This window comes from Giraffa tippelskirchi, chromosome 4 (assembly GCF_054371585.1).
Source record: "Giraffa tippelskirchi isolate mGirTip1 chromosome 4, T2T-mGirTip1v1.2.pri, whole genome shotgun sequence".
Lineage (NCBI taxonomy): Eukaryota > Metazoa > Chordata > Mammalia > Artiodactyla > Giraffidae > Giraffa > Giraffa tippelskirchi.
This window is the reverse complement of record NC_137278.1, coordinates 33,347,279-33,370,535: the sequence shown is the minus strand read 5'-3', so window position 1 is coordinate 33,370,535 and position 23,257 is coordinate 33,347,279. Positions and strand designations below refer to the sequence as shown.

Here is a 23,257-nt window from a genome sequence, read left to right as displayed (position 1 = left end):
CACCTGGACTGCCTTTAAAAGGGACTGACTCAGAGATTCTGATTTATTTATTTTCGGCCACACCACACAGCATGTGGGATCTCAGTTCCCTGACAAGGGATTGAACTCGTGTCCCCTACAGCGGAAGTGCAGCGGCCTAACCACTGGACCACCTGGTAAGCCCAAAGATTCTGATTAGATTGATCTGATATGGGATCCAAGTATTGGAATAAAAAACTTTAAAAATTTCCCTAGGTAATTCTAATATGCAGCTACAGTGATGAATCACTGATATGATCCAGTCTCTCACAGATAAGTCAGCCCAGATGTTATGATCTTTTTTGTGGTGAATAACAGCTACTAGTATCTTCAAAACTGTGTAAAGCACATCTGTCTACATGGTCTCATTTGATCCTAGAGTAAACCCGATATCCAAAGAGCTAAAAGCATTACTGTCCCGGCTTCACATATGACAGAACTGAGGCTCAAGGAATGTAAGTCATGTCCCCAAAGCCTCCTATTTGGTAAAAAGAAGCTAAGATTCATGTGCAGGTCTTCTGACCACTGATGTTAATTGTACAAGTTACATGTTTATATTTTATTTTGGCCAATGGAGTCCTACTTGCTCTCATGCTCTCCAGACATAGGACCATACCTACCATTCCCAGAACATTTAGAAATCTGCCTTCCTAAAGCAGACTGTGCTCTATGGAGCACCTAGGATTCCTCAAAGTCACTGTGAGAGTAGAGTGAGGAGAGGAAGATATGCATGCAGGTGTATGTATGTACGTACATCCAATCCTGATGCCTTCAACTCAACCAGAGTTAGGTCTATTTCAAGTATTAAGATTCCACATGCAATTTTGTTTAAATAAAGAGTTTTACCTTTGAAGATCAGTGGTCTGGATCAGTCCACTGTTTAGATCTACAGTGGCATGGACACTCTGCCCCCAAATTCCTTACATCAAGTTCTTGTCTGTTGGTCTAAATGAAATCCAAAATAGTAATTTCTCTTAATGCCAATATTGGTATTGTTTTCTGAGAAGTCAGACTTATTTTTAGCAGGCCAGACATCTGTCAGGGTAACTGAAGTTTCTTATTACCACTTCCTGCCCACCTCATCATCTCGTAGAATCCACACCAGGAAAGCATCGTCCTCACCCACTCCCTCTCGCTGGGCCACAGCCTTTCTCCTGCCTGCTTACTATGTCTGCCTCCAGCCTAATCCACAGGTTTTCCACCTTGCTTCCACTCATAGGCTTTCCTTTCCTGTGGAAAAGAGGCACTAATGATGGGAAGTAGGAGTGGAAATAGACATAGTCCTGCATTTCTTCATGTTTCCAGAGAGGAAGGAATTTTTATTCCCCTCGTTACAGAGGTGAGAAGCCCCACAGTGGGCAGAAGACATCCAGCTATTCATTCTGTGACCTTATTTGCACCTGTCCACAGGAGGAGTGACTAACCCAATTGGTCAGAATCCAAGATATTCAAAGGGCTGAGTTTCTATCAGCATTGGTGCCTGAGTGCATGAGGTGTGCTATATGTTCCTGAACTGTGCCCTGGTTTGTCCTCAAACTTGGCAGGAGGATTACAGTGGGAGGGAGGAGGAAACCCCCACTGTGTATCTATTCTTAGTTCCAAGAATGACAGAGAACTCAGGGTTATGCCCTGGCATGACCTCCTATTTCGGCACTTACTTGAGGAGGCAATTATCAGTGAATCCTAGAGCCCATCTGACAAAAGCACCCTATTGCTCAGTAAAAGCATAGTCCCTAAAGCTTAAGAAAGACATTGTGGCCTTAAATAAACATGAGACATTTTCAGCTTCTTACTTTAATAGACTCATGTCTCTCACTTTACTAATTCTCAAAATATATGGTTCCTTTTTACATACATACACAAACACTTTTAAACATAAATACCAAATTCAAGAGAATCAGATAGGTAGGTAAATTTAGGAAGCTAGGAGCACAGAAGAAAATGCCAGTCACCAGATTTTACAAATGATCATCTGAATTCCTTCTCCGGACATTCAACTTGATACATTATTCTAAATATCCCATGTCACATGGTCCACAAGGGTCTTCCTTTAAGATTCAGAAGCAATCAATAGCCATACTTGTCATTAAGATGGGTCCTGCCATCTCCACTTTGGCCTATATCAGCATAAAAAGAAACAAAGGAAAATAGATATTCACATTTCCAAGTCAGGAGTGAAAAGATAACCAGTCATCAGTGGGCCAAAAAGTAAAACAAACAGAAATATGACCTTTTGTATATAATTTCAAACTACAGTCTTTTTACCACTACTCTAACATTTACTAGCAAATAAAAAGCAAGCATTTTAGTACCTACATTTCTATTAATTGCTAGCATATTAGAAACCCAATCCATAGAAAAAGCAACCTGTGGTAAGTACATGGGGAAACAAGCAACTCATATATTGCCTTAAGTGAAAGTCACTAAGTCGTGTCCAACTCTTTGGGACCCCATGGACTATACAGTCCATGGAATTCTCCAGGTCAGAATACTGGAGTGGGTAGCCTTTCCCTTCTCCAAAGGATCTTCCCAACCCAGGGATCGAATCCAGGTCTCCCACATTGCGGGCGGATTCTTTACCAGCTGAGCCACAGGGAAGCCCAAGAATACTGGAGTGGGTAGCCTATCCCTTCTCCAGAGGATCTTCCCAACCCAAGAATCAAACCAGGGTCTCCTTTATTGCAGGAGGATTCTTTACCAACTGAGCTATCAGGGAAGCCCTGTATCACCTTAAGGGTGTATGTATGAACATAAACTAGGAGAAGGCAATGGCATCCCACTCCAGTGCTCTTGCCTGGAAAATCCCAAGGACAGAGGAGCCTGATGGGCTACAGTCCATGGGGTCACTAAGAGTCGGACACGACTAAGCAACTTCACTTTCACTTTTCCCTTTCATGCACTAGAGAAGGAAATGGCAACCCACTCCAGTATCCTTGCCTGGAGAATCCCAGGGACAGGGGAGCCTGGTGGGCTGCCGTCTATGGGGTCGCACAGAGTCAGACACGACTGAAGTGACTTAGCAGCGGCAGCAGCAGTACAATCCCTATAGAATGCGATTTACACTATCTTAAAAATGTTCATAGCCTCTGCTCCAATATGTTGATTTTTACGAATTTGTTTTCTACAAGTACACATCTATTACTTGCAAAATTATACTTATTAGAAGTTACTTATTGTAGACTTGTTTGTAATGGCACAAGACTGGAAAGACAGCAAATATACATTGAGAGAAACGGTTAAATATGTGAAGATATATCCATACCATAAAAAAGAACTATGTTACCATAAAAAAAGAAAAGAAATCTGTAAGCAGCTATGGAAGGATTTCTATATACTATTAAGTGCAAAACAGTAAGGTATAGGATATGCTTCTATTTATGTAAAAAAAAAAAGTGATGAAATTGTATTGCTTTCAAAGGCATTTTATATAATGTATATAAGAAGTGATAAGAAACTGATAGTTGTCTTTAAAAGATAAAACTGAGTAGCTAAATAATAGCTAGAAGACTTCTTTTTTTGCCACTTTACAGAAAATTTAAAACATATGTAAAAGTAAAGAGAAAAATATAATGAACTTCTATGTACCCAGAACTCAGCTTCAACAATTATCAGTATGTGGCAAATCCTGCTTTATCTATTGCCCCTCCTCTATCTTCCCTTATCCTCCACCACAGGATTATCTTAAGCAAGTCCCAGCTATCATTTCATCTGTAAACACTTCTATACAATAAAATATTCCTGGAAGATAAGGACTTTCTCTAAAAAAACAACTCAATATCACTCATACTTTAAAAAAAATTAACAATAATTTCCTAGTATCATCAAATATCTACCTATTCCTCCAGAAGGGAGACTTTTCTACTATGTACTCTTGTAAAGTTCTTATACTTAAGTACATATTACCTATTCTGAAACCTAAATAAATAAATCTTAGAGTAAAAGAAAAGTAAAAACCATCTACCTTCAGGTGGGACCCACACACAGTAATCTGGGTCATCTTCTGGATATTTGGAGGAAAGTATCAGTGGAACCTGCGAAGAAAAGATGTTATTTCATTCAAAAGAATTTTAACTCTAAGAACTATTGTCCCTATCTTTGTTAGCAAACAAAAATTGAAAGAACAGTTTCCACTAATGATCTTGACATAAGTAACCAAAATTGGGGGATCATTCTCTCTCTGAATCTTGATTTTTTTTTTTCCCCAATAAAGCCTCAACAAGCTTATTTTCAGCCAATGAGAGTGGTGTTTTTTCTAAAAGAGGCAGTCAATGCAGGTGTGAGTTCTAAATGATATAACCCCAGAGAGGAAAATTTGACATCTGCCTTTTGATCCAGGTGCAGAAAAGTTAACAAAGCAGCCTAACTGTTACCCTTTGAAGGGCCTGTGTGAAAGACTTGTTGGCTGGGATCTGGGAACTTGAATTTCAGGAAGGTTCCCACTACTCTACCTGACAAGAGTGGCCCACTGAGCCAAAATTACAAAAACAATGTGGTTTATGCTGAACACCTGCTTTCCTTCTAGGACAATGGAATTTGGGTAGATGCCAGGCAGGATTGCTATGTGATCAGTCCCCAATACTAATCCCGGGGACTGAGTCTAATGAGCTTCTCTGGTTTCACAAGTTGTCACTTGTGAAGGGAACTAAGCACAGCCTATGTGGCTGCACTGGAAAACGACCCTTAGAAGCTTGTATCTGGTTCCCAGACTTCACGTGCCTTTCCCTTTTGCTGGTTGTGCTTAGTATCCATGTGAATGACATAATACACCACAGTTGTAAGTTCCATCACACGCTGGGTCCTGTGAGGCCTCTTGTGAAATTACCCAGCCTGAGGGTGGACCTCCTGACATAACCTAGCAATTCCACTTCTGGGAACTTACATTATCCTAACATAATTATATATACATTAAGTTTATTCACTATAGCACTGTTATAATAAGACTAGAAAGAACCCAAGTATCCATCAGTAGGGAACTGGTTCAATACAGTACACCCACACAGTAGGAGGGCTTTCTTGACAGCTCAATTGGTAAAGAATCCGCCTGCAATGCGGGAGACCCTGGTTCAATTCCTGGGTCGGGAAGATCCGCTGGAGAAGGGATAGACCACCCACTCCAGTGTTCTCGGGCTTCCCTTGTGGCTCAGCTGGTAAAGAATCCGCCTGCAATGTGGGAGATCTGGGTTTGATCCCTGGGTTGGGAAGATGCCCTGGAGAAGCGAAAGGCTACCCACTCCAGTATTCTGGCCTGGAGAATTCCATGGACAGTCCACGGGGTCGCAAAGAGTCGGACATGACTGAGCAACTCATTTCACTTCGCTTCACATGGTAGGAAGCTCTCAGTGCACTTATATATTAATACAAAGATTTCCACCACAAGTTAAAAAAGTAAAAATTCAAAAATAAAAATAAGAGAGCCCAGATTTCTAGAAGAGAGAGTAGTAGACATCTGGGAATTCTGCTAAGATAGCCCCTGGATTCACTCTTCTGGATATGGTTCATGACGAAGGGATTCATTTTTACTTGCAGAAGTGAAGATTATGACTAAAATACTTACTTTGCCTGGGCCAGGAGCTTTCTTTTTCTTGAATTCATCTCTGCTTTTCTCATTCTTTGATGCTAATTTATGAATAAGAAAAAAAAAAGAAAGAGTAAATGGCTATTTCGGGAAATTAAAACAGAAAAGAAAAATTCCTCCTTAAACAGTATTAAAATTATTGAAGAAAACATCAGAGTCTAATTCTCAAAAACTCTTACTGTAAAGACCATATAAAGAAAGAACTGTCCCTTCATTAATAACCTTAGTTTTCAAATCCTAAGCTTGAATTTAATCACACCTTTTGAAAAGGTAAAGGAAAATGGGGTGACTTTACTATTTTACAATTTAATCATTATAGTTAAAAGCAGTGAAAAACCAGGAAAAAAAAAACACAGTCCTTTTAATAGGCCAATCTTTCAACCAATTTAATAATGTTGGAATAACCCTCATGATAGGCATATACTCAACACTGGGAGAGGTAAAATTGTAGAGGGCTTTGCAGAGTCAGAGGAAAACGAAGATATTAGGGTGCTTTGTAGGATGGGGGGGAACCCCAGGAGGCAGAGGAGGAAAAGAAGGACAAATGAGATGGCACCAAACAGACACCTCTCATATATTCCGACTCTGTCCATGGCCCTGGCAGCAGCATCAACCCCGGGTCTGTGCCCCACAGTTCAACTCCCAACCCCTCCTCTCTGACACGGGTTGGCTGCCCGTGTGCGGAGCAGTCTCTGTTCTACTTGCCTGAGGGCTCCTCACACAATGCAGCTGCTTCACTAATCTCTTGGTAATCTTTATTCTGTTCCACTTGGCTGAGTTGAGACATGTTTTCTATAAAATGCAGAACCAAAGCATACTGTATTACTTAATCTGTGGTGGGGACCCAAGAAAACAAAAGCAAGAAAAGCTAAGTACATACATAACCATCCAGTTTTACTATCATTGGCTTCAACTAAGCTTAATTAGGTTTTCAATAAATGTGCCTCCAGATGTCTAACAGAGAACCACCAATTTTCTATTTCAAAAACGGGCCATCTCTGAAGTAAAACTTTTCAGCAATACTTACTGAAAGCCTGAAAAACTGACATATTCCTTAACCAAAAATTCTACTTCAAGAAAAACATTCAAAGAAAATAATCAAAGATGAGCACCAAAATTTATCACATACAAGCATGTTTATAACAGCAAAAATTAATAAAAACATACATACATGCATAATATAGTTGATTAAATGAATTATGGCACATTGATGTGGACCCCTTTGTCCCTTATTAAAACCACACTTAAAAGAATATATTTTTAAGACATAGAAAAAAACAGATTATAAAATAGCATGTACAATATGATCCCACTGTTGTTTTATAAATAAGTAATAAATAAATGAATGCCTGGAGTAACCCCTAATCAGCTGCATTTACTAATCAATGTATCTTATAAACCAAATTTTTAAATGGGCCATTTTTAGACACACACATTTGCTTTGGGCCCTTAAACAAACAAACAAAAAAATACAATACTTACTGCTCCCCTATAATGCTGTTTATGTATCATCCTTATAACGAATGAATCAAAGACTAGATGCTGAAAAAAGTAAGTATAACTGCCTTTTTTGAAAAGGCCAAGCATTGTGCCAATAACAAAGGAAAATGCAAAAACAAAAGATTTACTTCTCATAGATGAGGAAACAGTAACTTTTCTGTGCCTAAAACAGCTGAAAGTAACTTAAAAATACAGGTAGGCCTGGTGTTTTTACACGGACATGCCTGGTTTGTTTTGGAAGTCCATATGCACACATTTCCACACATGCTTACTGCCAATGTTTTTTGTTTTTCCTAATGTTCCCTATTTTCTCTGCAGTCTTAATCTTGCAAAGCAGTTTGGCGAACCTGCAGGAAAATAACCCCTGCAGTTGACAAGGGTTAAGGATACAAAGATAATCAATAATATCTAGGGGTGGCAGATTCCTCTTTTCTTCTTTGGACTTTTATGTATGATCCAAAAGTTTCTAAAATGAACATATATGCCTTTTATAAGCAGAAGAAATTATACTTAATATTTAAAAATCAATCAATTTCCTCTTTTACATTTTTCATTAGCCCTTTGCTGAAGTAGGTGAAAACTACATGCCAGGTTCTCGGCCAGGTACCGTAGCAAAAAGATGAATGAGGTATGATGTTTCCTGAGAAGTACAAGCTGCGGATACAATTATGTTTAGCCTCTGCGCAAAAAAAATGACTAAGGGAAGGCTTTCCCTGAGACCACCTGGTCAGGCTCCGTCATCCACCCTGTTCCACCGGCCTCCAGTCACTGAGTGGCAGCAGCTCAGGACTGCTCCACAGCCACTGAGGTTTCAGATTCCACAGCTTTCCACTTTCCGTAATTCTGGAACACACTGGAAATGCTCGCCCTTATTTTGCAGTGAGAATAAATAATAACTGGCAATCAAAGAAAGACCAGGAAGGTAGGTTAGAGTCAGCTCTATCACATTATCACAAAGTGTCACAAAGTCAAAATGCATAAGCAAGAACTGGCTTTGCTTTTTAAAACCTATGCACGATGAATGCAAATGCCCACTGCACAGCATAGGAAGGAGAGAGAAGACATTACCATGGTTTTTTGTTTTCCTAGAACACGTGAAGTCTGTGGGAGGACTCATCTCCTGTGCTGCTTCTTCCGGCTCTGTCTCCTGATGCAGCCTACTGCTTCCAGCCTCCCTTTTCTTCTTTTCAAGCTCCTCCTTTTCTTTCTCTTCTTCTTCTTCCTCCTCTTCCTCCTCCTCTACTTCAGGCTCATCCTTCATTCTCATTAGAGTTGGAGGGAGTTCTGGACGCTTGGGGGGTAACTTCTATGAGGAGAAAAAAAAAAAATCTATGAACAAGCAGCTTTACAGTATGACCGGGATCAAACTCAGGTCTCCCACATTAGCAGGGGATCCTCTACCATCTGAGCCACCAGGGAAGGTCTCATAAAGTGATGGAAGGATTAAATGAAGGAACAAAAACCATATGGCAGAACTAGGTGTATAGATTATGTTACTAACAAGTGTTAGCTGAGTCTGAATATTACAACATCTATCTGCCAGGAAAAAGAAAAACAAAAAACCACACAGGAGACCTTTTCTTAAATGCAATACTGATCACAAATTAATAAACTGGTATTCTAATTCACAAATCGGTTACATGCAAATTGGCATGAATCAACTCATCAATTCTTTCTTCTTTTCAGCTGGGTGGAATGTAGGATCTTAGATCCCAACCAGGGATCGAACCCACACCCCCTGCATTGGAAGCACAGAGTCTTAACCACTGGACCACCAGGGAAGTCCCGATCCATCAATTCTTGATAACCCTAGGCTGAAGAGAAAAATCCAAGAACCACATCCTGGAAAAGATGTGATCATACCAAGTCCACAGCCTCTTTTCACATTACTGTGTGATGAGTCATTGTGTTTTGAAAAGAAAAGAGAAAAATTCGCTCAGGATAAATCAAGAGCTAAAAGTTTAAGACCTTGACCCACAACTTACCCCTACTGTTCCCGTTTTTAATTTGAATTTGCTTCCTCCTTTCATGGCACCAAAGAGAGGCAATGTGAGCTTTTTAGCTTTGTTTTCTCCATCTGTAGCCTGACTTTCAGTTCTAGGAAGAAAGAATAATTTTTTATATATATATATATCCCAGTGAGGCCAAGGTTTTATCGTTTTAAAATACCATGAGAAAGAAACTTTTGGCAGAACAAAACTTTCCATAAAGTAAACACTTACGCATACACAATAAAAAGGGATTCAGGCCAGCAGAGTTTGAATGGACAACAAAGACACAGAGCTATTAAGGGTCAGATGAGGCTGCTACCACAGTCTAGTAATTTACAAGGTGCTTAATTTACAACATGCTATCTGACTTCACATTCATAAAATGATACATACAGTACACAGGTCACTGGCAAAGGACACTAACCTGGGTACTGCCTATGTTACTTACTCGTAACATGCCAGTACACATAGACATGACCCATTCCCACTAAGTGGCAGGAGATGGATCCATGGTGTAAAGCCTTATTTTCCACCAACCTCTGAAAAGGACTCCATACCTTACTTACCTGGAGGCCACACTTATCATAACCACACACAACAGCTCTGAGCACAGAAATTAAAAAAAAAAAAAAAAAAAAAGTATGTATATAGGGGGTGGGAGGCAGGATATCCTGACAAAGACTCAATGAGAAACCCGACAGCTGGTGAGCTGTCAATGTTCTCACTGGCTGAATATAGTTTTAAAAACTAAGCACCTGAGGGTAAAGCTAAGGAAGAGCAAAACGAAGATATTGTAAAAATTAGAAAAGATGCAAGGAAAAAAAGAACAAAGCAAAACAAAAAGGATAGCAGCTGAGTTTACAATACACTCAGAGAGTAGGCAGAAGTGACAAGGACAAGATAGCATGAGGAGACAGAGGGAAGAAAGCCCTATGCTTTCTTTGCATGACGAGAGGACAACCCTGTATTCTGGAACATAAGGACAGCACTGGCACTCTTGATTCACAGGGACCCATACAAGAAACTGATTACTCTGCTCAACTGAAGCCCCAGTTCCAATCCTGTTTTCTTTTACCTAGTCTTCCCCCCTCAGAAGTGCTCTCGCCCTTTCTCTACTGAGACAGACCCACCGCCTTGATAAGGCCACTGGAGGAAATCCTGCCTGCCTGTCCTTAAAGATGCTCTGTCAAACATCCCTCATATCCCCTCCCCACAAGAATCAGGAAGCACAGGAAAGCAAAGGCAAGAGCAACACCGATATTTCTCATCTCCATTAAATAGCCTGGCTGGCCTGGAGGACACGCAAAGACTCCCAAAGGAGATGAAAAAGTAGAAGATGGGATCACAACCAAGAGTTGCTTGTGGGTGGAGAAGGAATGGAATTAGGTAGGAAGTTTAGAAGTTCAATCCTCAAGTGAGAAGAGGAGGGAGAAGATACACAGCATCTGAAGGCCAGATGCTTTCTAAAGCAGTTTTTTCTTACTTTACTTTCTAAAGTAAAAAGGGAGGAGAAACTCTGAAGACACATAGACAGCAAGAGGGGAGGTTCTGGAGGAAGCTGATGGGTGTCTTCTAGCTTGGACTACTCCGCAGAGCTGACTTAGCAGATTAAAGGATTACAGAATTGGAATTGAAACTGTTAATTGTTTTTGCTCTGGACTATAGTTCCTGAGTTTTTACCTTTGCTCCACAAATAGTTGCTAAGTATATCAGTGACAGTAAAAATTATGACAAGATGACAACAATAATATATATATATATGCCAGCACATTGTTAAGTGCTTTTCAGTTAATCTTTGCAACGTCATTTCTTCTAATTTATAGAAGAGGAAAGTAAAGATCAAAGAAGTTATATAACTTCCCTTAAAATTCCCAAAAAGTATATTGTAAAGCAATTATCCTCCAAATAAAAATTTTAAAAAAAGAATATTCATGTACAATTTATGACCGACTGTCAAACTAAACTACTGATAGACTCCAAATTTGCTTTATAAACAAAATGATGCTTTGTATCAAAATAAAAAATTCCCAAAAAGTAATTGACAGAGAATGAAACCTAGGAAGTCTAATTCTAGTGCTAATCTACCACCTATCCGTAACGTAATTCAAAATCATTTGTGTCCAATAATTTCCCCAAAACCAAAGTTAATGATAAAATCAACTTCAGGGGAAAAAAAAAAAAATCAACTTCAGGGGATTGTGCTTTTTCCCCCTTTAAAGGAACAGATTCCACTTTTAAAAAGTATTTAAATATACTAAAGAGTTTTCAATTCGTTCTTTAGGATGACAGATATAGGCATTAAAATGACAATCTGTACTCATATCTTTTCATCTGTGGTTTTAAAATCATAGCTAAGAATGGTAATATATTGTAGTGTTCATATTTCTCTTATTATAAGTATAGTAATTGTATTTCTCTTTTTACATAGTTGAGTTATTTGCATTTCTTTTTTAGTGGACTTTCAGTTGATACGCTTTGCCCATTTGTCTCTTTGGTGGATAGTTCCTTATATATTAGGGAAATTAGCCTTTTGTGCATGTTGTTTTTTAAAGAAGTTTATGCTGCACTAAAAGATTAAGTAAAAATTTAGAGCCCTCCAATGAAACAGGAATCAATACAGTTTTCTTTTAAAAATCTTGTAGCAGTTTATATTTCACAATGAAATGGTTTTTTACCCATTTCAAAACCACTGTCTTTTGTGCTTTAAAGAGCTTCTTATATTCTATTTCTAGTCCAAAGTGATTAGCTTAGAAACAAAGATATAATTCAGAATGGTATCTATGTAAACATGCTTATTTAAAATTCCAAGTATAACTAAGACTTACTTACTTTTTTAGTTCTGGAATCTCTGCTGGCTTTACAATCTTGATCAACCCTTTAAGTCTCTGCTGTTCTTTTCTCAGTTCAAAAGTTCTCAGGTGAAGTTTCTTCCGGGACACACCATCTAATGCACTCCCTGACTTCATTTCTGACATGAATTCATCTAAAGAGTCCTGAGACGGTGACTCTGACAGAGCTGTCCAAGAAAGGGATAATGCATGTTCAGAAAGATGGCTGAAAATATTTTAAAATTCAGCCCAAGTTTCCACAGAAAAGTCACTAACTTGAAGCTGGACAGAGGACGATACTGATATTAGGAATAAGGAAACTGGTTGTACCAGATCTTAGAATGTCACTTTGCCTCAACGGGCTTCGCTCTCATCTATTAAATAAAAAGGTTGAAACAAATAATTTATAATGTTCTTTGTAGTTTTAAAATTCTATGTTGCTCCTTAGAAAGGCTCCATATCCTGTATATCTTACTAACCAATACAGCCTTAGTACCTAGCAAAGTGCACTACACACAGTAGACACTCAATACATATTTGTTTAATGAGTCACTGCCTTACCTTTGCTGGAGGCTTTCAGTCTCTCAGAAATTTCAGAGAGTTCCTTTTCAGCATCATTTAACTTCGCAACCTACAACACCAAATTAACAGGGTTAGCATATGTTTTATATCTTTCAAAATATGGTAGCTTTCCTTTTCTTCTTCCTCTTATTTTCATTATTGTGACAAGTTTTAAAAGGATTAATTCAGAAGTGCATTTAAATCTGCTCCTCATGGAGTTAACATTTTTCATTTGTTTATTTAATTCTAATTGAATTGATTTCTGAATTAAAGAACCAAGAATTAAATAGGAGAAATGTACAAAACACAAGACTTTATTTTACTCAAAGGGACCCAAGGTATTTGTTTTCATTGATGAATCAAAAAGCTAGACATTGAGTAATGTTTTAAACTCTGAATACTAATTAATATAGTGAAAATGCAGGCCATCTTATGATAATTTCATGAAGGACACACTGTTTAAGACTATAGGCATAGCTCATTTTATGGAGTTTCACTTTACTTGCAACTTGCAGATATTGTAAATTAGAGATTTGTGACAACTCTGTATTGACAGAACAATGGTTAGCATTTTTTAGCAATAAAGTATTTTTAAAATATATACTATTTTTTTAGAGATAGTACTACTTCACACTTAAGAGACTACAGTATAGTGTGAATACACCTTTTATGTGCACCAGGAAACTAAAAAATTCATGTGACTCACTTTATTACAATACTCACTTTATTGCAGTGGTCTGGAATTGAACCCACAATGTCTTTGAGGTGTGCCTATATTACCAAAACTATACTCCTCAAAAATTCCTTTCACAATTCTTGACTACCAAAAGCCAAGGTCAACTGCATCTCAGAAAGTCACAATTTGGAACTTTTTCTTTTTCAAAAGATCATATCCAAAGATACGGTAAGATCATATCCAAAGAATGCTCATTAATGGATCACTACCCACCTAGAGGTAGATGCAGTTTCTAGCAACAAGTCAAACTTTTTTCCAACTTGGATAAGACTAGACGGTTGTTTATTACCATCAAACTTACAGATCACAAAAATTATACTTCACTACCAGATTTCAATGCTACTGCTTTAAAAACTAAAAAACAAACATAAATAATATATTATTTTAACAAATTAAACTACCACAGCTACTTCTATAACTAAAACTTGCCAGTGATTCAAAGGTCTCTGGCTTCTCGTCAATCTTCCCAGCCTTCTTCATTCGATTCAAACGCTTCTTTTCAACCAGGCCAGTGCGATCAAGAAATGTGTCATCATCACTGTCATAAAAGTCTTCATCTTCCCAGTTCTTGGCTTTCCTTTTCCGAGATACTAGAGGTAGATAAAATAAATGATAAAATTAAAAAAATAAAATAAAAAGAAAGAAGTAGGCAAGCAGCTTAAAATACCACCACCAATTATTAAAAGATAGGATTCCACAAGCTGCCAAACTACATATAAAAACAAAGGGCAATATTCATGCCCAGAAAAATCCCATGGACAGAGAAGTCTGGAGGGCTATAGTCCATGGGGGTCTCAAAAGATCCAACACGACTTAGCGACTAAATGAGAAAACCTTGGAGACCTTATTATAAACGAGATGAGCCAGACACAAAAGGGCACATATTGCATGATTCCACTTACACGAGGTACCTAAACTAGTCAAATTCATAGAGACAAAGTGGAACACTAGTTACCAGGTGCTGGAGGGAGGAAGAATAGCAAGTTACTATTTAATGGGAACAAGGTTTCAGTATGAGATGAAGAAAAAGTTCTGTGATGGATAGCTGTGATGGTTATACAACATGAACACATTTAATGCCACTGAACTGTATACATAAAAATGCTTACAAAGGTAAATTTTATGATATGTATGTTTTACCACAATAAAAAAGTTAAACAAAGGAAGAGCTAATTTATTTAATGAGCAAAAGCTCTCAAAAATCAATCAGTGGAAAAGGAAAAAAATAAATGAGGAAAGGGCCAATAATCCAAAAGAAATCTTAAAAATAATCAAAGCAGTTCACAGAAAAGAAATACAAATGGCTAACAAACATTTAAAAAGATGTCAAACATTTTTTAATAATTAAAAAACACCAACTAAAATAATGAGATACCACTTCTCATATATTAGACTGAAAGTGAAAGTCACTCAGTTGTGTCCAACTCTTCATGACCCCATGGACTATACAGTCCATGGAATTCTCCAGGCCAGAATACTGGAGTGGGTAGCCTTTCCCTTCTCCAGGGGATCTTCCCAACCCAGGGATCGAATCCAGGTCTCCCGCATTGCAGGTAGATTCTTTACCAGCTGAGCCACAAGGGAAGCATATATTAGATTAGAAAGAACATAAAAAGATCAATAATGTCTAAGGAAATGGCAACCCACTCCAGTATTCTGGAGAATCCCATGGACAGAGGAGCCTGGTGGGCTACAGACCATGCAAATAGTCGAACAGGACTGAGCAACTAACACTTTCCCTTTCCCTTGGTAAGGATATGGGGAAACAAGACTCTCAAACAGTTAGTGGGAATGTACACTGACACAATGTTTCTGATGGTCAATCTTACAACATTCATCAACATTAAAGATGCAATTAATCCAGCATTCTATTTATAAGGAATGTATACCATATTTATCAATGCAACATTGTAACAATGAAAATATAGAAAGTCCATCAGCAGGGGGCTATGGCAGCCATTATGTTTCTATCTATCCTATGTCATCTTACTCCCCTGGGTGTTGTAAAAGTGCCCTCTTTTCTCTAGAAAATTCTTCTCCCATTCCATCTAGATTAGGTGTAGTCATGTGACCAGAGCCAGATTCATAAGAATCTTTCCCCCAGAGTTGTATTTAGATATAGGGGAAAAAGAGGCTCTCTTTCCAATGAGATTATTACAGACAGAAGATACAAATCCAGACCTGTAAGCATCCAGCTTTTCCATATGGGGTTAGAATCTGTCTGCAAAAGAAAACCATGAACTCAGGAGACAGACATACAGGTACACATATACAGGTTGCATGTGTCCTCAGGATATCGAGTTCTGGTTTCACAGCACTAAGTTTTGCTTCCAGAACTTGCAGTCCTGCTTCATGCAGTTCTTTCTTCAATCTGTGAGCTACTCTTTCCGGCTTCTGTAGCCAATAACCTTTTCCCCATATGAGTTTTCATTAGGCTTCTATTATTTGCAAACAAAACAGTCCTTATTAATAATAAACCTGGTAATTTCCAAGTTGAGATGGTCTACTGAACACACATACCTAACTTCATTCTCTCCCCACACCCCACTAAGACTGCAGCAAAGAGATCTTTTTTTTAAAGACACTAATCTACAAAGACAGGAAGAATAGAAATGGGGACAGCAACAACACCAAATTTTTGGAAATTAAAAAGCAGACGATGAGTGGAAACTAACTTAGCAAAACTTACAAAAAAAAAAAGGATCCTAACCTAACAGGGGGGAAAACAGAACCAATCTGATTATACTACAGAATCCTCAAAAGGATCTAGAACTGGGGCTGGATAGCAGTGACAAAATAAAGAGGCTTGAGTAAAAGCTGATGGAGAAACAGATCATCCACCCTGCCTACTCACCTCCTTCCCACCCCCAGGAAAAACCCAGAGTTTAAGATAGAAAATCTCTGAACTATGGACTGACTAGCATAGTTGAGGGCATGGGTACTATGTTCAAAAAATAGCACTTTCCTGAAAATGGCTGAATGTTGAGAACATGTTCAGCTATCTCTACCACACAGGTCCAGGAATGCTGGCAGCCAGTCCTCTCCCTTCCTGCAGGAGACTGAGGAGTACTCTTTAGGGAATCTTGCCAGCAGAAAAAGAAACATCTAAAGATACTTACATGAGGAGTTCCCCTGCAAAATGCCCACCCACATCCTTCTATAGTGTTCCTCAAACTTAAATAGTCCCACCTATATATTCCAAGCTGCCCATCACCTTTTTTGTCCCTAAGTAGTTTTTACAACTAAGAACTACATGACACCTGAGAAAGACCTCTACCATGCAGGATAGACATCAAATAAAAAGAAAAAACAACCTGGAGAAAAGAGATTAGCAGAGAGATGAGATGTTAATAATCCATGAACAACAACGGCATATTATGTTTTAAAAATGAATATCCAAAGAACAAAATGAGCTTTGGAAACTGAAATCTTGATAGCAAAATACAGAAAGAAAGTTGTAGAAATACCCAGAAAGAACAAAACAGACACAGAAACAGGACAGAGAAGGGAAAAAAGAAACATAGACAACCAGCCCAAGAGGTTCAATATCTAACAAACAAAATTCCAGAGAACAGAGAAAACAGAAGGATGAAATGAAGGAATGGCACAATTCCCGAAATGTTCCTGAACTGTCCAGATTTCCATATCAAACAGATCCAACAAGTATCCAGGGAAAGGGATAAAAATAAACCCACAGAAAAGTACATCATAGTTAAGTTTCAGAACTTTAAGAACAATGGGAAACTCTTACAAACTTCTAGTGAGAGGAGGGGAGAAAAGATGACATATCAGTAATCTGAATAGTTTAGTACTTCAATAGCAGTGCTGGATGTCATATAAGAGCAATGCCCTCAAAGTTGTGAAGGAAAATTACTTCCAATTTAGAGTTCTATTCCCAGCCAAACTATTAACCAAAAGTAAAGCCAGAATAATTTTACGTTCAGAGTGGAGAGTTTAATAAAGTTGACTTGCTATCTATCCTTTCTTAGGAATCTACTAAAGGATGTCCACCAAAACAACAGTAGAGCAAGAAAAATGAAAGATGTGAACTCCACTGAAGATTATTACCATCCATGCCCTTACTGTTGGTACCAGCTTCCTAACCTGCCAAAACTACAGAAAGATGTGCTCCACTAAAACAAGCGAATAAACCAAGAAATATGAGAACTGAGAATCATGAAACAGAAAATCCATCCCTCGAGAAAAAGAAAGGAAATCTCAAGGAAGATAGCAAATGAAGCCCTAGATTACTGTTCTGCAGCAGGCATCCTTAAAAGAAGAGTGCTCTTCAGGAGAAATGTCTCCCAAAAAATCAGAACTGATAAATTACTTAATGTAATTGACCATATGGAAAAACACACTAGAAGGCTATTGAAATGTGTGGGAAGAATGAGAAAGAGGTACCAAAAAAATCAAACACATGACACACAAACACAATTATTAACTCTAGGAAAAACAACAAAATAAAACTGCTCAGTTGTGATTAATATTTGCATAAACATAACCTTGTAAACATTAAATACTTGTAACAATCAATAATGTTTAAATGACTAAAAAAATAATAGCACACTCATGTTTTTTAGAAATACGAAAATTTTCAAACTTTTTTTAATTGAAGTATAGCTGATTTATAATACTGCATTAGTTTTAGGTATACAGCATAGTAATTTATTTTTGTTTTGCAGGTTATATTCCCTTACAGGTTATTACAAGATATTGGATTAGACATATGGATATTTTTAAATGACTGAAGAAATAATTGAAAGAGTTACAAGTCTTCTAGGGTTGAAGACTGAGGAGGGGCAGGACAAGAACAGGTATATTTTGTTACAAGCCTTTGGTAGTTTTAAAGTACATGTAATTTACTTTGCAATAATAAAAAGTAACTTCAGAATAAATAAAAAAATAATTACATACCCAGTTTTTATAAAAATAAGGCAAATTTAATGCAATGATATAAAAATTACCAAAATAATGTAAATTTAATGCAATGATATAAAAATTATCCATGATACATTTTTATGTTAAGAAGTCACAAAAGGGGCTTCCCTGGTGGTCCAGTGGTTAAGAATCCACCTTGCAATGCAGGGGACACCAGTTTGATCCCTGGTCCTGGAAGATTCCACATGCCACGGAGCAACTAAGCCCGTGCACCACAACTACTGAGCCAGCAGTCTACAGCTGGTGCTCCTCAAAAAGAGAAGACACCACAATGAGAAGCCCGCACACTGAAGCTAGAGAGCAGCCCCCACTCTCTGCAACTAGGGAAAGCCCACACAGAGCAACAAAGGCCCAGTGCAGCCAAAAATAAATAAAAATTTTTTAAAGTCACAAAAGAGTATAAACATAAATGCATTTGCTATGAGTGTTTGTTTTTTGTTAAAGGATCTAGCTCTGAACACATGTCTACAGATAATGTCTGGGAGAATATAAATAAACATTGGTTACCTTTGGTTAGAGAGATAGAGAATGTTTTTCTTCTCATTTCACAGAATTCTGTGCAATTTACATTTTTCCCCTAAAAAAGGTTTTATTACTTTATGTGTTAAATTTTCCTTCCTTCTATCCATTTTTTTTTTTAAAGGAAAAAGAGTCCCCACATACTTACCCGCCTCCTGCCGCAGCAATCCCAAAGTATCGAGGATTCGACAAGCTTCCAGTGAGCACTGAATCATTGCTTCTTTTTTCTTTCCTGAGTGAATGGCCTCTGCCACCAGCTGTTTTCCAGTTGAATCATCCACAGGTAATCTGCATTGATGGGAGGGATTTAAGCACAGAACTAAGCTCCAAGTCTCATGAAAAACATTAATATTTTATGGTAACAGTCATGTTTTTGAGATAGCTTTTTAATCTCTAAGTTCATTTTGTTCTATCTTGCCAAGGTTGAATTTCAATTCTTTTCCTTACAGCTTTTACCCATCTCTCTATAACCCCAATGTGTTACTAAACTATCAAGCCCCAAATTCAGGAATAGTCTCAAAAAGACTAAAGTTGCCCTTTGGGTTGTTGTCTGTAACCATAAATTAAACTTGAAATTGGCCACTTTCTAGAAATGGATGTTACTGAGGAGAGAACATACCTCACCCTGCAGAGCCAAGTGCTATGACCCTGTTCATCAAATTCATATTCTAATTCTTCTCCTGTGAGAAGAGGAAAGACAAAACAATTTTAATAGCATCTGAATATTACCAGTTGATACAAAGGGAAAAGAGAGTAGAGGTTAAATAAGAATACAAAGGGCTCAAACCACATTGAATACTAAACTTCAAAGCATTTCACTTCCTATTCCTAGGAATCATTATCTGATAATAAAATTAGGATGAGCTTGAGATGGAGAACAGCAAACTCAAAACAATCAATTCTCCACATACAGGTTTGTCCACTAAACAGAAGCTTTCACACTTGTAAGTTGTAGACTTAATGTTAATTTGTCACAGTTGCTTAGTTTTTAGAAGCACAACTATTAAGTGCAGAATACAAACAGCTAATATATATATATATTTATACTCAAACACATACGTACATATAAATGTTCTCTAAAAGCATATCTACTGAAACAATTCTCTGCAGAATTGTTCTTTTTTAAATTATTATTATCTCAAAGGCTTTATTCCAGTTTTAATTTTTTTTTAATGGAAACATTCTTTAAATCACATAAAGTGAAAATCCATGTTAAGAATTACAAAAGATCAGGGGAATTAGAAACAAACAAATTGTAACAAATTGGGTCAATCTCCCCACCACCCGTCCTGAATCTTCTGAGAAGGATGAGATGAGTTAGAAAAAAGTACTTCCTTTTTCCAAGATGTGTAAAAAGACTAACAGAATTTTTACAATTTCCAAAACAAACCTGAAGCAACTGACCACACAGGCAAGAACTGAACAAGGACAACAGCAGATAAAATACAGCATTTCTGAGTACTTAAAGATCTAGAAAAGCACCCTCTTGTGGATACATTTTTACCAGCAGGCTCAGAATCTGTATACGTACCTTCTCGGTCAAAAAAACCTTGGAGAGCCTTTTTTGGATCCTTTATATAAAAAGCCTCCCTTTCCTGTTGAAACTCTAAGACAATGGGGTTCTCTTCAGCCTCATCCTCTACAGCATCTTCTCCTACAGGATACAGGAAAGAAAGCAAAGACAATCAGACATAAGAGACTATCTGAATGGCACTCACTAACCTTTCAGGCTGCATAAAGATACAGTTACCAGTGACGAAAAGAAAGGGGGAGTGGGGAAGAACAAGTACAAAACCATCAATCTGAACATCTTCAGTTTTCTACATTGTGTGACAAGTTAAAACTTGTTTTCATGGCATCTTACTTTTGTTCTCCATGACTATATGTATTTTAAAAGCAAGACTGCCTACCACATTCTCTATGTAAAAAAAGAAAAATCTAAACTTTTCAGTCCAGCATTCTCATTCTCTCACAACCAGGTCTAATACTTTTTCTTCAATATAATTTCCCAATACTTATAATGTCCACCAACAGACTGATCTACTCAGTACTCCCTTAAAAGTCATCATTCCCTGCCCTGGACACCGTTTCAATGCTCAGTTTCCTAAGGGCTTCTTTTCCTTTCCTTCAAATCCCAGCTTAAAACTCTTCTGTTTATAAACTTATACACTGTCCCAAAGTTCTGTCAGTGCTGCCCAACAGGCATTATAATGAAGGCCATATATGCAATCTCACATTTTCTAGTAGCCAGATTAAAAACATAAGAGAAACAGGTGAAATTATCATGTAATCAAAGTATTATGAATGAGATATTTTACATTTTTTTTTCACACTAAGTCTTTGAAACCCAGTGTGTATTTTACCTTTACGGCACATTGTCAGTTTGGACTAGCCACCCTGTAAGTGCCCAGAGTGGTTGATGATGACCATACTGGATAGTGCAGGTCTAGATACTCAGGGGAGAAGGCAATGGCACCCCACTCCAGTACTCTTGCCTGGAAAATCCCATGGACGGAGGAGCCTGGTAGGCTGCAGTCCATGGGGTTGCTAGGAGTCGGACACGACTGAGCAACTTCACTTTCACTTTTCACTTTCATGCACTGGAGAAGGAAATGGCAACCCACTCCAGTGTTCTTGCCTGGAGAATCCCAGGGACGGGGGAGCCTGGTGGGCTGCCGTCTTTGGGGTCGCACAGGGTCGGACACGACTGAAGCGACTTAGCAGCAGCAGCAGCAGGTACTCAGGGGCTGCTCCCTTCTCTAAACCCTTACTCCAGCATACTAGTGGTTTCCAGCTTTTGTTTGGCACTTACCACAAATAATTTCATAAGATTTATCTGTCTTCCCCACAACATAGTTAAGGTCACTTAGCTTTTCAGAGTCCACTCCTGAATACCTATTCGCCAAAATGTCTAGTGTTATGGAAAATTCAATTTATCCCTCTGATTAGATATTTCACATTTCAAGGTGTTTACACAAAGTACAAAAAATTCGACAGAACTCCTATATTAGATAACATTTCATTTTAGTTGATTGAATGTAGTTTCACCCCCTCTAGCGATAATTGGTACTTAATTAATTAAATTTTAATTGTTAAAAACAAACTATATGCTAAGAGTTTTGAACAAGGGAGTGCAATGTAAAACACATGAAGAGAAATCAATTGGGCCCATAATTCAGTTTTTGGCATCAGAAAAGTTAATAAACCTAAGTTTTGGTAACCTACGTGCAAACTGTATTTGCCCTATCTTTCTCAGAGTCATGAAAGCTGTACGATTTTTAATAATTTAACTGTACCAATAGAAACGGATTCATTAACCTCTGGCAGCAGTTTTAATGCCTTACCCATTCCCCAGGTGCAACCCATTTCATCATCCTGACTACTAGTATTTCTCTTTCTTTCAGCAGTATCCATTTCCTCTTCTTCATCTGAGTCTTCTCCCAGCATCTTCTTTTCCAACATCATTTGTTGCTGCTTGCGCAATTCCTTCAGTTGCGTTACTGTCAACTCGGATTCTGCCTCTCGATCCTCCTCTGGTCCCTGATAAATCAAGCGAAAGAATTCTTTTAGAGTTTAGGATTGCTGAAGTCACTTTCAGAAACAAGGCAATTAGTACAGACATCTGGAGATGAGGAGCCAGATTCCCGCACTTTCATAAAGGACAATCTCCTTCCTCAGAGAAAACATAAGGAGCTCAAGAACGCAGCCGGGTGGGCTCCAGAGATTTCAATTCTAGGGTTTTCTACTTACCTGAAGAAGAAAGAGCCGGGTGCTGCCTCCAAAGCGAAGAACATGTCCGACGTGGACCCGACAATAGGTACGGGGTGGGATGCGGGTTTTGTTAAGAAAAGTGCCGTGCGTGCTTCCCAAATCGTAGAGATAGAAGCCAGGCCCGTGGCCGTCGCCGTCTGCATCGAGGCCGGACACCCTGTTCTGCAGCACGGCGTGGTAGCGAGACACCGAAGGATGCTCCAGGCACACGTCGCAGCTAGGGAGCCTCCCGAAAAGGCAGCAACTCAGTCCTTTCAAGCTCCGGGTGCCCAGGATGGTGCCGCCTTTCAGTGTCTCGAGGCTGTAGGGGGCCGTGGTGGGGCCGCTCCACGGCGGCTCTCGGTAAGGGGGAGCCCGGGCCGGGCCGCCAGGGGAAGAAGTCGCCGTGTGGGGCTGCGGTTGCTCCTCCGCTGGACCCCTAGTCTCCCCGCTGTCCGGCAGGGCCGGCGGGACGTCAGGCTCCCCGGAATCAGAGTCCGGCAGCGCCGTGGGCCTTTCCTTCACCTCCTCCGGGTTTGGAGGATTGTTGGCCGGGGCCTTGCTCCGCACCGCCGGGGGCACCGGCAGGGCTGGCTTCTTGAAGTCGTCATTGAGTTCCGGCGAAGCCAGCGGCTCGGACTGAGAGGGACTATCAGCCATCCTCGATAGGGAGCAGCCTCAAAATCTGTCCCTGGGAAACCTCACCCGCACCCCCACCCCCATAGGGTCTCTATATTCCTCTCCACGTCTCCCGCTCTCCAGCCCCCAAGCCGCTACTCTAGCAGCGATAGTGGAGTTGATCCTTTACGACCCAGAGCTTTGTGAATAAGTGAGTTAT

General features: G+C 38.9%; 1 protein-coding gene across 1 annotated transcript; it reads right to left on the bottom strand.

The window, feature by feature from the left end:
• Positions 1-1,796: 1,796 nt before the first annotated feature.
• On the bottom strand, positions 1,797-23,086 carry SLC4A1AP (solute carrier family 4 member 1 adaptor protein). Its single transcript, XM_081484237.1, has 14 exons — positions 22,420-23,086; positions 22,014-22,209; positions 20,201-20,323; positions 19,289-19,349; positions 18,818-18,957; positions 13,639-13,799; positions 12,474-12,543; positions 11,914-12,100; positions 9,079-9,190; positions 8,162-8,399; positions 6,299-6,385; positions 5,573-5,634; positions 3,980-4,049; positions 1,797-2,135 (listed from the first exon to the last, which is right to left on the bottom strand). The coding sequence occupies exons 1-14, from the start codon at positions 23,077-23,079 to the stop codon at positions 2,086-2,088; spliced, it is 2,217 nt and encodes a 738-aa protein (XP_081340363.1). The 5' UTR covers positions 23,080-23,086; the 3' UTR covers positions 1,797-2,085.
• Between the last annotated feature and the right edge of the window lie 171 nt (positions 23,087-23,257).

Excerpts from the sequence above, each read along its gene's own strand:
- SLC4A1AP (XM_081484237.1), bottom strand. The coding sequence starts at position 23,079 with ATGGCTGATAGTCCCTCTCAGTCCGAGCCGCTGGCTTCGCCGGAACTC. Across the intron at positions 20,324-22,013 it reads GGGTTGCACCTGGGGAATGG|GAGAAGATGCTGTAGAGGAT; the intron begins GTAAGGCATTAA and ends TGTATCCTGTAG. Across the intron at positions 8,400-9,078 it reads TAAAAACGGGAACAGTAGGG|AAGTTACCCCCCAAGCGTCC; the intron begins GTAAGTTGTGGG and ends TTCTCCTCATAG.